This window comes from Trachurus japonicus, chromosome 3 (genome assembly GCF_045865225.1).
Source record: "Trachurus japonicus isolate A0001 chromosome 3, Traja_1.0".
Classification (NCBI taxonomy): domain Eukaryota; kingdom Metazoa; phylum Chordata; class Actinopteri; order Carangiformes; family Carangidae; genus Trachurus; species Trachurus japonicus.
The window spans coordinates 39,243,134-39,257,461 of NC_140909.1; the positions used below are offsets into that span (position 1 = coordinate 39,243,134).

The 14,328-nt window shown below is 41.9% G+C and overlaps 1 protein-coding gene across 2 annotated transcripts in view; it reads right to left on the minus strand.

Moving 5' to 3' along the window:
- The window catches only part of arnt2 (aryl-hydrocarbon receptor nuclear translocator 2), a 98,493-nt gene extending 92,372 nt beyond the window's left edge, over positions 1-6,121 (minus strand). For both annotated transcript variants that reach the window (XM_085772540.1, XM_085772534.1), the window contains exon 1: positions 5,766-6,121. In XM_085772540.1, the coding sequence (XP_085628666.1) occupies positions 5,766-5,796 (31 nt within the window). In that variant the 5' untranslated portion in view covers positions 5,797-6,121. The remainder of the gene's footprint in view (positions 1-5,765) is intronic.
- Between the last annotated feature and the right edge of the window lie 8,207 nt (positions 6,122-14,328).

Genomic DNA, 14,328 nt, shown 5'->3' on the forward strand with positions numbered 1-14,328 from the left:
AGCAGCTAAGGTTCGATTACAAAAACAGTAAATCAAGCAATTCAGTCTGACATTCAGCGAGGCAACCAATAACGTGCTATCATCACAAAGAGCCTGTTCCAGGGTTTCAGATAGAAAAAGTCCACAATTTTAACATTATTGGGGTATGTTGTGTTAAAGCCCCATAGTATGTAACTTATTTGGCTTTTTATTGGCAAAAATCAATCATTGCTGTCGGCTCGGGGAGAAAGTTTTCCAGGTAGCGCCTGTTAAAACTGTCACCACTGTGTAGTGTGAGGAAGGACGGAGGCACTGATGTTGCATTCAGGTGCAGTCAGGCAGACGGCCGTCGGCAAACCAACCGGATGTCATTTTACTCGTTTACACGTGGGTCAGGTAAACAATACGACATCACCATGACAACATATTGTGACTCCTGTATTGTTTTGCCTCGTGCTGGCGGACCTTCAGTTTACATAGACGCTCGTTTATCCTGTTACATGCAGCAACACAATCACAAGAACTCGCAGAAAATATAAACAGACCCGGCTTCTAATTGAGACTGGCTTTTTTCTGCTTAAACCTGTTGCCAGACCCGGTCCAGTACAGGAGACCAACGTGTATTTGAGCCTCTGCCTCTGTTACTTAGCACAGTCATTGTCCCACAGTTACGGGCTGGCACTTTTTATTCGATATACGAATATTTGTTTGAATGTGGGGTAGAAAAAGTTCATATTGGAGCAGTAATGACCTGCTCCAAATGTAAACTGATTGTGTCGTTCACACCAGAGCCGCTGTGGCGCACACCTCCATGGCTGGGTCGTGCCCTGCAGCGATCGTTTCGGCGTCTGGTCTATATTGTGTGTGAGCCGCAAGCGATCGCGTCACGCCGGGCAGGAAGTCAAACATGAAATGAGACAATCTGGTCAATTTTCAAAATTAAGACAATTTTAAAAATAAAACACTGCAGTTGACAAATATGATACGTGTGTGCAGCGGGGGGTTGGAATTACGAAATACGGGTCATTTTATATTCGTTCGAACCTAAATTTTCTAAAACAGCCCTATCCCACAGTGTCCTGTATGAGAAGAAGAAGAAGGGTCCTGGTGGAGCGACAGTACAGATGATGCTGGAGTGGACTAATCTGTTGTACTGTGTGTGTTGATTTTGTGTCAATTGACTGTGTGTGTGTTTTTTTAGCTACTTTCATGTCATTTTAAATTGTGCCTTGAGGACAATAAAGTCATTTGAATTGAATTGAATTGAACTGGACTGAATTGATGTTCACACAGACAAAGATATGGAGCTGTACAGCTGTAAGGTCTGAGATCATCTACATGTAGAAGACAGTCGACCCCAGATGTTGATCATTTTCATTGTTTCAACAAAAACGAACCTCATGTGAATAATCTCTTTGTCTTCTGTAGTTTGGTTTTAAGGGGAAAACAATCAGTGAAAATCTAAAGCAGGTGTAAGCCATATTTCCCAGCTCTGTTTTATTATGAATATAAGTGAAGAATGTTTCCTGTGCAGTGTGAAGGCTATACACCTCTTGACACTTCCCCATCCTCATACATTGCCAGCTGTGGGTACAAACAAAGCTGCCTTGTGTCACTGTCACTCAGCACAGCAACGCTGAGGCGTTAGCATGAAGCAGCCGAGCCGACAGCCTTCCACTCACCTATCTACATAAGTCCACCGTCCCTGTATTTCTTAAAATGCATGGCAAGTGTTCCAGGCAGCGTCTTAAAGACACACTGCTCCAGTTGATCACAAGCCTGGTTTTAACTTAGTCACATACATTATTCAGACAGCCAAAAGCTAAAAAGCCCTGAGGTCAAATGCATTAATAAGCCTGTTAGGAGACCAGGAGGGAACTGCTTTACTACTTTCTCCTTTTCAATCACTGCTCCCCCTCACACAAGGTTATTTCTTTTCTCTCTCTTCCCTGTCATTCCTCCTCTCTTTCTTTCCTCTCTTCCATCCAGATGTGTTTTCCCTAAACACCAGGTCTATCAAACAGCCTCAGGACATTTATCTTTCAAAAAGGACAATTGATACTCCAAAAGGGAAACACTATAAAAAGAAAATGTCACTGCATTTTTACATTTTTCCACTTACTAAGCAGTCTACTTAGACTTTTGTTATTAATGTTGTTGTTTTTTTTCCTTTTTTTCTTTGTTTTAATCTTTAAAAAAATACTTCTGTGGGATTGTTGTAACTATATTATTATATAATAATCTCAAGAATATAATCTCTCTAACATGTCAACAGTTTTGTGTAATGTGATGCATCACAATGGAGCAGAGCTCAGAGATCATCTCTTCATATTTACATAAAACTGAGCTCACATTATCATGATACACATTGTTAATTATACAGACCATCTTATATAAATTGTCGGTAATTCTTCATTGCTGGTAGAGCTGTCACATCAGGGCATTTTATTTGCCATACAAATAATTACAATTGACAATGGAATTGTTTTTTCTGATCATTTTATGCCACTATTATAGTTTAAGCCTAAACATAGTTGTATCATACACCTACTGTACACCTTATGAAGAAGAAAAGCCATTTATTGGCTTTGCAGCTATATCCATGATGCTAATGTCAACACATGCTCATTGAAATGCGGTCATCAAATATTAGAAATTAAGCCCTGGAGATTATTCTCCACTCAGGCGCCATTAAACCATAGAAGAAGGCGGCACAACATGATGATGTCATTAAAAGAGGACCAGTCAGAGCAGAGGATGAAGCTAACAGAAATATGACATTTCTGTTGGTTTCATCCAGCTGTTTTTATACAGATGAGTGGAGACAGTTTTAACGATTATGCAAAATGACTGCGGTCAGCTCAAATGATCGCGATCAGCCGATTATGTAATATTTGTAACAGGCCTAACGGCTAGATATATCCTATCTGCCAATTTTAGTTTGTCATATGAAAGAGTCATTTCACAAACTTTTTTTCCTGTTGTTTTTCCTATTTGAACCTTTGATAAGTGAAAATGCACATACCTGAATTTGCCCTTAATAAAACACTTAACATTCATTATTTTGTTTTGGTTTTTTTTAAAGAGATGCAAGTCGTGATGTAATCTCTCTTGTCAGCTCATCTGTTGATTATTTCTCTCATTAATGCAATGATCAGTCTGTCTGCAAAGAATGGGAAATGACCAAAGATCATTTCCCAGGGCCTGTGTAACATTTAACTGCATTCAGAAAACAAACAGCCAATTAAAACGATTAACATAACCGTGTATTAAGTTCCATTAGAGGATCATTGTGTTGAAGAGAAGCAGACAGAGACTGTGGCTGAGTGTTTTCAGTCTCCTCTACTTGCTGTGGTTTGATTTCTATATTTCATGATCCAGAAATCATCTTTTTCCTCTCTAAACACGCAACCCTCATTAGATCATTTCCCTTGTCATGTTTCACATGCTCTTACACCAATTGGATCTGGGTGACGACCAGCTTGACTTAATCCTTCAATGACACAGCATTCCCACAAACCCTGCAGCTATCTGGTCTGAGGTCAACGCACCTGACGGCATTACCGTTCCGGAGGGAGCGGCGAGGCTGATCACAGATCAGGCTAACTTTGTCCTCCTCCTCCTCCTCCTCTCCAGCAGCAGCAGCATTAGGCATGAGTTAATTCTAACTGGGTGGGTGTCATCGCTGGATGGAGGAGCTGCACGTAGCTCTCGCCGCACGCTTCCGCCCCAAACATCTGAGCGGGTCACCACAGTACAACAGGCCCACAGCATACAGGGGGGTAATAACTAAAGCAGTAGATCTGCCCCCGGCCTGGAGGGGTTTGGGGCTGTTTCCATGAAAACCCTGGTTTGCAATGATTGACAGCCGGTTTTATCTTTAAACAAGAGGAAGAAGCAGGATTAGGTGCCTCTTGTGTTATCTGACAGGGTTATTTTCTCATCTGTTCATTGTTCATTCCGACGACACCTCCCTCCGACACTCTGTATGCAGCCGAGGCGCTAATAACCAGCCGATTCTTTATTTATATTCCCCTTTTCATTTACATTGCCAATGAAGTGACACGGAGCGTGAGGTAGAGTACGGCTGACCTGTTTTCATATGGAGGTCTCTCAAACTCACAGGCTCCGTCCTCCACACCAGAATAATTACTCTGCCACTCTCTGCCAACGTGGACCGTTCCTTTGGGTGTTGTTTTCTCTCAGCTGAATACTTATCATGCCATGATCATGACGGCTTATAATGTCAATGCAGATTAATGGTAACTTTGAGGCATGTTGACAGAGAGGCAAGTGGAGTACATTTTGTACAAGCCTTAATTTATCTGTTTGTTTGTTTTAATTTCTGTTTCTGTTTGTTTGTAACCATCTTGTCAACATTACTTTACTTTCAGTTTTTTTGTTTGTTTGTTTTTAACCAGCGTTTACATAGCAGTTCTGGTTACCTACATTTCATTGTTTTATTATTTGAAGTTGAATCTAATCAGTTCACAAAACACAATTTAGCCTAGGTGAACTGTCTAATTCCAAGGCAAAAATGTGACTCAACCAAGCTATAAATGATAACTGAGCATAAACCCAAAACCCGATAGCTATGTTTTTAACTTGATTTCATCTATTTATTATTATTCCTATTGCACTGCAAGAAGCTGGTAAGAACCAGTAGGCCTACATTGGTTTCAGCCTATGCAGGCTATGCACATACATACATACATACATACATACATTTGTGAGAAATGACAATAAAGTGTCTTGAGTCTTGATCAGGACCACTGTCAATACACTCCATTCAACTTGCTCTGTTCCTACTCTGACACATGCATATCAGATAGCCTATGACTTTTTAAACTACTGACATCGATCTCTGATAAATCCATCTTATGCAATTTGAACCACCAAGGACCATGCAGTTCAATTCAGCCTGAACTTCTAAAGCTGACTCCCTAATAATCCCCTCATTCAACTCCGAGCAAAAGGGATCATGCAGTTCACAGCAATATTATACATTCTTAAAGTTTAGATAATAGCCTATTCAAATATCACAGAGGGTACATGCCAGACTTCGACTTAGAATAGTGACATTTTACTTTTCTGATCTGCGGTAAGTTCATGAAGTCAACATGAGGAGGCATTAAGAAACAGCAGGATTTTTAAATGAGGTTTGGTGTGAAAGCGGCAGCTCCATAGACTCCTATGTGCAGCTCCATCCCAGGGCGAACACCGTTATAAAGCCTTTACTATGCAGTAAGGAATCAACAGGCGATGGACCGACAAATACAAATAAAACCCACGGCTGTCAGGCTGTTTCCCCTCAAATGACAACAAACGGTGAAATGTCTGCGATGCAACACAACACACGCAACACACGAAGGGCAGTGCGGTGGAGCAACGATATGCAAAATAACCTTTTGTATCACAGTGAGGGAGAAAAAAGCGAAGGGGTCGGCTAAAAAAGAAAAACCCCAACACGTTAGCCTAGCAGCTCAACTGAGGAACAATAATAACCCACGACCACAAAGGAACGTAAACGCATCAAACGATAACAACAACCGAGGTGTTTTATGACATTCAGCCGTCTAAGTGCTGCGGTATAAGCCGGGAAGAATGGCTGTGTTGTCGGTGGGGGGAAGGGGGATGGATGCTTGAGCCAGGCTCCGGCGGCCTGTCGGCGGTCTGAACAAAACCCTGCTCCTATTTTGGTTCTGTTCTCCGTTAACCGAGCCAGCGTCTCCTTAACCGGCTCGGTTTCCCTCCCCCCCATACCAGCAGAGCGGGTACTGACTTACCGGACGGGTTGACCGCGGCGGGAGTTGCCATGTTGCCTCAACCGGAGGAGGAGGAAAAAAAATAACAGAGCGGGGCAGCGATGGAGATGACGCACAATACGGCTACAGAGCCCCCGTGAGAGAGCGTCTAAACTCCGCGGGATTGGCACGCAAGGCTCGGTCCGACCGCCTCACGTCCGTTAACACGGAGTTAAAAATAATCTGGATTCAAACAGCCCCAGTAAAAAGCCTCTGGTCTCTGCGGCGGGATGGAGATGTGCTGTATGCACACACATGTATATAATGTATGTAAAAGGAAAATTTTCTCCCAAGACCAGACTTAATAAAAATGCAAGATGTCTGAATGGTAGCACCGCGAGATTTTAGGGTTGCTTGAATAAATTAATGTTATACAGTCCAGATGGTGGAGTGAGGGATGCAAAGTGGCGTTTTGAATGTGATGCAACATAAGAGTTTGTATCAAGTTGACTTTGCGTGTTTTGCTATTTTTATGATTAAAGTAGCCTACTTTTAAATAGCTACTCTGCTACAATATAATTCACCACATGCACACAGACAGACACCCCTCAGTGCCTCCAAACCGCCCAGGACCACTCTGGGGCAGTGATACTCTCTCTGCCCAGGAGAACATCAGCAGCAGTCCTCAGTTCATCTCACATGACCTAATGTTCTTATGTCGCTGTTTTCTGGGATATCAGCTTACAAATTATTGAGATGGATGGATGGATGGATGGATGGATGGATGGATGGATAGATAGATAGATAGATAGATAGATAGATAGATAGATAGATAGATAGATAGATAGATAGATAGATAGATAGATAGATAGATAGATAGATAGATAGATAGATAGATAGATAGATAGATAGATAGATCAGCTGATTAAGTTAAACATGAGACTATTCTCCTAAACTCATTGAATACAATACACGAAATACCAGCTGAATAAACTGTGTTGAATGAAAGCATATCCAATTTTATCGCCACCAATAAACTGGCAAATGGCCAAAAACAAACACCCAGTTATTACCAACAACTACTTAACAACTAATTATGGAATAAATTGAATCAAGGAAGACATTTTGACTTTTTCATATCTCATATGGAAAAACATTCATAATTGTTGATTGCCCAATATGATGAACATTTTTTTGATTGATTACAAATTCAGAGGCAATTGTGAACTATTTGTTTTGTAAATTTGTTTTAAGAAAACAAATGTAATTTAATAAATGAAATGAAAATAACTGAGAGTTAATGTGGAGACAAACAACAGGAAAAGTGGTTTGACTGAAGTAATGAATGGACACTTTCTATTTCACCTGTCAGCTCAGTGCCAAATTAGCTGTTAGTTTCAGTGATGTGTTCAAAGGTATGGGAGACGTTTCATGAAGACAGTGGATGCTTGAAACAAACAGCAGTTTTAAGGTCAGGTAATTCACACCATCACTGTGTGTTTAAGGCTGCTCCATGAATACTGCTGAGCCTCAGTATGACCTTTAGCGTTTCAGTTAAGGAGTATAGACATAGAGGAACAGGTCTGACTGCTTTGATTGGTCAATGTGTTACATTGTTATGATCATGATTTTGCAGAAACATGATCCTGTGTGGCTGTTCAACAATACTTTATTGTCAGAGGTTTTAGGGTAAAGCTCTCCCTGCTGTATTCATGTGTACATCTGATCCAGTGTCTGGTATACTCTGTGGAAAGAACAGGATTTTCATACAGGCTAATGTTACAAATGTAATAAAGCAGAGTGAGTGCACCAGTGCTCCTGATTCAGGAAAATGTCAGATATATTTCACAGCTGTCACCTGATGCAAGGACAAGACTCAGGTCATTTTGCTGTTACCTGTGGAGCCAACTTCGAGCACAGCGTCATCGCCACTGGCTGCCAAATGACAGATGTCTATTGGTGGCATGTGGAAGGATTTTTTCAAACAGAAATACTCCCTATGTCCCTATATCAAGAGTGATAGTGCCATATACTATGTCACCTATAAGGAGATGCAATCACATATGTTTATTAAAGGTCCAGTGTGTAAAAATTGGCGAGGTTTATTGGCAAAATCTGAATATGCTACCCATGAATATATTTGTAAGAGTGTAGCTATAACATAAGATTTGTTTGGTTTTCGTAGCCTCATAATTCTTCTTTATAGCCGTGTTTCCACTGCAGGAACTTCGGGGTAATTTTACGGGGCCAGCCCCGTTGGTGCGTGTTTCCACTGCAGGAACCTCCCCCACAGGGCCATTTACAGGAACTTTTACAGGGGCCAACGGAGTCCCTACTCCAGGGTAGGTACTCCGGCGTTCGGCCCTGAAAAGCTCCTGGGTGGGGCTCGAGGTTAACCCGGCACTGATTGGCTAAAGCTAGAGCAGGCTCTGACGCTACCAGAAAGCACCAAAACAACCGGCATTTTTAAAAGGGGGAGCAGAAGGGGAGCATTAGCCTAGCAGACACCGCTGTAAACAACAAGAAAACAGCAGGAAGATGTACACAAATGGACCGACGGTGAGGTGCAGACATTGATTGCAGTCTACGGCACCGAGGAGATTCAGGGGGGGTTTGAGTCATCGCGGCGAAATTAAAATATCAGCGCACCTCGACACACTGGGGATCCATCACGCCGCAAAACAATGCCGTCAAAAGTTTAAAAAAAAGAAAAAACTCAAGCAGGATTACAATCAACCGCCATGTGCACAAACACACAAACCAGAAACGCGGCTACCGCCTCAGCTCTTTCCATCCTTCTCTGTTGTTGTTATGATTTTTGTGCATGTGCTTGTGACCTGCTTGGGTGACGTCACGGTCGAAACTGTCGCACAGCGATTAAGCGGCGATCGAAACTCATGACGTCGCCGCGGGGTCCGACTCTGCAGTGGAAACACGGCCACTGAGAGGGCCGAGTGAGAGGACGGTTCCTGTAGAAGTTCCTACCCCCTCCCTTTACCAGGAACTCCTGCAGTGGAAACATGGCTTATATAGCAAGGGTCCTGCTTGCTTTAGAGAGTGTCGCCATCTTGAGCCACCATGTTGTTGTATGAATGGAAAATCCGGCCAGCCAGAGAGCACGTTTCAAGAGTTTCGCGTTCATGAATAAACAAACTGAAATACTCCCAGTCGTTCCAGTCGTGGTAACTTTTTTTGTCGATGGGAGGGGTGTGAACGAGTGAGCGCTGCAATCTAGAATCTGAACCCTGGCCTGGATATCACGGTTTTCACCCTATTTTACACACTGGCCCTTTAAAGCAACATACAAAAAGTTGTTGTTGTTGTTGTTGTTGTTGTTGTTGTTTGTTAAATAAATTTCTAATTAATTGTAAACATGTTTTCTAATTTGGAGAAGTTGCCTCAGACTTTTGGACTCCAGACTTGCCCAATATGATGAACATTTTTGATTGATTACAAATTCAGAGCCAATTGTAAACTATTTGTTTAAGAAAACAAATGTCATTTAATAAATGAAATGAAAATAACTGAGAGTTAATGAGGCCACCGTCACTTTGCCGACAGGAGGGGTGAGTGTGAACGAGTGAGCACTGCGATCTAGAATCTGAACCCTGGATATCACAGTTTTCACCCCATTTTACACACTGGACCTTTAAAACAACACACAAAAAGAAAATAAAAAATATATATACTAGGGGTGTGCATTGGCACTGCCCTCACGATTCGATTCGATTACGATTCAGCAGGTAACGATTCAATTCGATTCGATTCTCCGATGCATTGCGATGCATCAAAATTCTACTGCACACAACACGGCAAATTTTTCATCAGTCATGAGATATTGAACAACAGATTTTATCGGCTGCTATGTATTATCACTCTCCTGTATCTTTGACATAAATGTCATTAAATAAAATACAATTGAATGGTACAGGTATTGGATATGGGATTTTCAAACCTGAAAAAGAAAACATAAATCACTTAAAAGGGCTGCCCCCAAAAATTAGCCGACCAAAATTTCATTGGTCGCAGGAAAAAACAAACAAACCTTTGGAGCCATGTCTTGTCAACATTAACTCAAAATCAATATGACTGAACTATATGAAAGACTACGGGGCTTTTATTTTGAAGGGCCAGATACAGGAAGTCGTGACACTTTTTGTTGCACGGAGGTCTCTCTCTCTCTGCATCAGAGACCCCCGTCTTACACAGCCTGAGCTCAGTCACTCCCCCTCCTCTACTGTGTTTATTGGTGATAAACGGCCATAGCTACTGCCTGTAGTAACGGTAAAACCCGACCGGCTTGTTGAATCTCGGACCCGACACGGCCGGACTCACGAGCGTTAATTAATTAATTTTCAACCCGACCGCGGGTGAAAAAAAAAAAAAGGAAAAAGAAAGTCAGCTGCAACACTGCTACTGCTGGTGCTGCCCGTGGTGCTGCCGCTGCATGTAGCTACAGGCTGCGCATGTCGTTGCTCCGGAAACGCCCCCGGAGGTAATTGAAACTTCACAACTTTATTTGAGGCCAGAAAATAAACAGTGACATAATCGATTATGGCACGTTGCCGCATCGATGCTGAATCGTGCATGTCCCGCATTGCAATGCATCGCCGAATCGATTATTGTTGACACCCCTAATATATACACACATATACACACACAAACAAAGTAAAATAAGTTACAACTAAGGGGAACAAATATACTAAATAAATATACAAACAAACACACATAGAAGGCAAAAACACTGCATGTCGATGGTGATCAGAAACATCAGAAAAAAGAAATGAAAACCTAAGTTAAACAGATCAGTAAATAAACAAAACACAATAGTGGTTGTGTGGTAAACATGTTTTCTAATTTGTAAAAGTTAGATCAGACTGGCTCAGACTTTTGTAATATCAGCACATATAAACAGGGTTTGGGGTGGACATACTGTATATTTATGCGACACATTACTAATAGTAAATATATTAACATAATTGTAGAGATTACAAGTGAAATTGTCCAATTTCTCGTTGGTTTCATGTATAACTTTTATGTCTAAGTTGTTAATGCAGCATACATATAATTCAGTAGCAGGCCTACATGTACATATTGCAATTGTGTATGATCTGGACCCACAAAGTAGAGCACAATTAGGTACAGGGAAAATAATGTTATGACCATTATTACTATGTTAACCAGTCAAAAAAAAGTGAAACATGGTTGTTTTGTGGTTTGCTGAGAGAAGAGAATGAGTTTTGTGTTATTGTTTCACTCATCGCTCTACTTCCCAAGTAAAACATCCAGTAACTGTTGAATGCTTCCAGTCACAAAACATTTTCTGCTGAGAGTAAACAGAACTGAGAGGTCGGCTTCAACTCTTCCGTTGGCCTTTTTTTTCATTTTGAAATATTTCTTAATTTTCTCAGAATTCTTTGTGCCACAGCCAGGCTTAAAGGTACAATATGTAAGAAATCTAAAGCAACTGGCTGTAAAATCCTCCTAATATGTCACAGAGACTCAGGAATAATGTTCATATAACATGATGAACTCACCAACAACAATAGTACAGCCAGAGTATTTGCATTAAAAATCTCTTTTTTTGTAGTCTGCAAAAATGTTTTGAATTTAGGTGTTGGCATGTTGCGCCACCTGGCCCTCTCTCCCAGTCACGGCGGCGTCAGTGGCATTTCAGCCTCCGGTCTGCTTCCACTGAGCTGCCGCTACGGCTGGGAGAAAAAACGAGATCGCTGTGTTTTGAATTTGACTGCGGTAACCGTTTTTGGCCACATTCTTACATATGGCACCTTTAAGATAGTCAAGAGCAAAACTGCTTCATAGGCCCACATGGATACATTTAAACTCAGTCTGCCAAAGTCTGACTGTTTGTTTCTCAGTCAGAGGAGAGATGGGCTGCTAGCTGACTGGCAGAGCAGGGCAGACAGATGAAAATCCAGCACTACTGTGGCAGGCAGCAGGTTTAGAGCTGTGGTTGGCCACCGCACCTACACCAGACAACATGACTAAACCACCTGCCAGAGAACGAAGAGATGAGCTTTGCTTTAATCCTGGTGCAGGATGAAGAGCTGGTTGGCAGAGGAAGAACGGGTGAGCTGGAACCAGGAGGCCCCACACACACACACACACACACACACACACACACACACACGGGACGAACAGAACAAGTGAGGTGAAAAAAGGAAACAATGGAAGACAAAAGGGGAGAGAGGTCTAATCCTAACATCGTGGGACTAAACAACCCAGTCTCACAGATACGTACACATAAATGAGAGTTTCCTATTTTTTTCATGATAGTCAGCACAACAAGTACAAGTTAAGAAATTACTTTTGAAAACTTGCCCCTAGCAGGGATTTTCATGCAGCACTGCAGCAGCAGCTGCTCACATGGGTAGGCGTTCTCATTGCACAGCAAAGGAAGACCTCTAATGTCAACCAAGGCCAAAATGTAGATGAGAACAAAGTTGAATAGTGACTGCAGAAGTTAGAAATAAGTAGCTTGTAGTGATATTTGAAGGAAACAGTTGCTGCTAATAGCAGACCGTCCTCCAGTCCTTCAGCAGCTGATTTTCACGAATAGTTACGTTTTGTTTGAAGGCTACATCTGGCGGCCACAGTGGTCATGACAGGAACAGAAGGAGAGGTGTGGTGATGTAGCATGTGATAAAGTCCATGTGGAGGTGGGTGGCCTTTAATATTTCTGACATTGATTGATTTTATTGACATTTAACATCCGTGGTGATTTGGAAAGGGCCACAGGTCTGACTTGAATCCATGGGCCATGGAACCCATGAACCCATGAACCCAGCCTATACAGTACATAGTAGTAGTACACACTCTGCAGGGTGAGTTGCTAATTGTCCTCTTGAACAATTTCTTGTGTTTAAACAACAACTTGTGTCTCGTATTCCGTTATTATCTCATAGCGTGGTAGATGTGCAGGTCACAACTTGTCCACGAGAGCGTTTTGGAGTTTTTGGATTGTGTATTTGATGAGTTTGATGAGGGAAACCAAGAAATCCCATGAGCCTCTGTAGTGTAGCTCTGAGAAGCTCGCGGCTGCGCTCAGTCGTACCAAAAATATCTTACACCAACAAATAAAGGTAACGAACCTACTGCTATGACTATAGCGAATGTGGCAATGGGCCAATTTGCCCAAATGTTGAACTATCCCTTTAACTTAAACATCATGTAAAGTCCACTAAATGAGTCCAAACGTCTACCCAGTTGGAGAGAGTTGCTCACATCAGATAGAGGCACATACTGAAGGAACCCACTGTGTGTGTTTGGTTGGCTGTAAGGGGAACACAACACTCCGTGAATATAAATATGCAAAGGACACTAAATAAAGATTGAAGACACAATAATCAGAAAACATCAAAGCCCCAGGCTCAGAGGCAACAAGCCATGTTAACACCTTTTTCCTTTGAGTCGCTTCCTGACCTGATTCGTTCTTTTCTCAGTTCAGTTGAGCTCAGCAGCAGCATGCAGGTCGTCAGTGGAACTGCTGTGTGGTCTGTGAATCACTGAATCACTCACGAATCTGGTGGCGGAGACCATAGATAAGAAGACTAGAATGACTCACCTGGCGATGCTGCCCAATGACATGGCGTCGCCACACAGCCGCCACCTTGCATCGGTCTGCTGGCTCCCTCCGAGCATTATGCCTCTGGTGCATGTTCAATTAAAATAACCAGAACTTGCTCAGCTTTTGACCGATTTTCAAATTGTTTGGTTTGTTATGAATGTCAGAAATGCAATTATGATACTACGTAATTGAAATCACAAATAATTTTAATCCCGTAACCTACTTTTCTATGAAAATAACACAAAAGTAACAAAATGCAAATAGTAGTTAAAGTAATAGCTATATACGGACACAATTTCACAGAGTTATGAATAGTTCTTTAGTGCATGTGCATTTGTTTTTTGGTGAAATGTCGTTGTGTTTTGTGAATTGTTGTTGTGTTTTATGAAATGTTTTTGTGTTTTTCTGAAATGTTTTTGTGTTTTGTGAAATCTTCTTGTGTTTCGTGAAATGCCGTTTTGTTTTCTGATTTGCCGTTGTGATTTGGCCTTCAGGGGCCACCGTACTGAGTGCTCATGTTCACTGAACGTACCACTCAATGTAGTGATGTGTCGCTCGCAAACGTTTGTGTAATACATTCAGTGAACGTGCTGTTTATCAGTGAACGCACCACAAGCGACACTATGGTACATTTGCGAATGACACGATACGTTTGCAAACGTGTTATTTACTGGACGTAGTACTTAAAGTAGTGTTGTGACATTCGCGAACGTGTCGTTTTGTCATTTGTGAACATCTTTTTCCCGCGAACGTATTGGTACGTTCAGTGAACGTACAGTACTACTAGTGAATGTGAGCCTCAGGGCTGAGCCATGAACTGAATCGGCAGGGAGTCAGTCAAGGCTCCCACCAAGCACTGAACGATTCGGTGAATGTATTTTTTGAACAAATCTTATTAATGAACTGATTCTAGTGAATCAGTACTCTCAAAGGAACTGACGTTTTTTAACCTGTACTTCCCAGGCCAGGTGGATCTTGTTCAGTGCGGACGTGGGCTCAGCTACAGGAAGAGGGAGA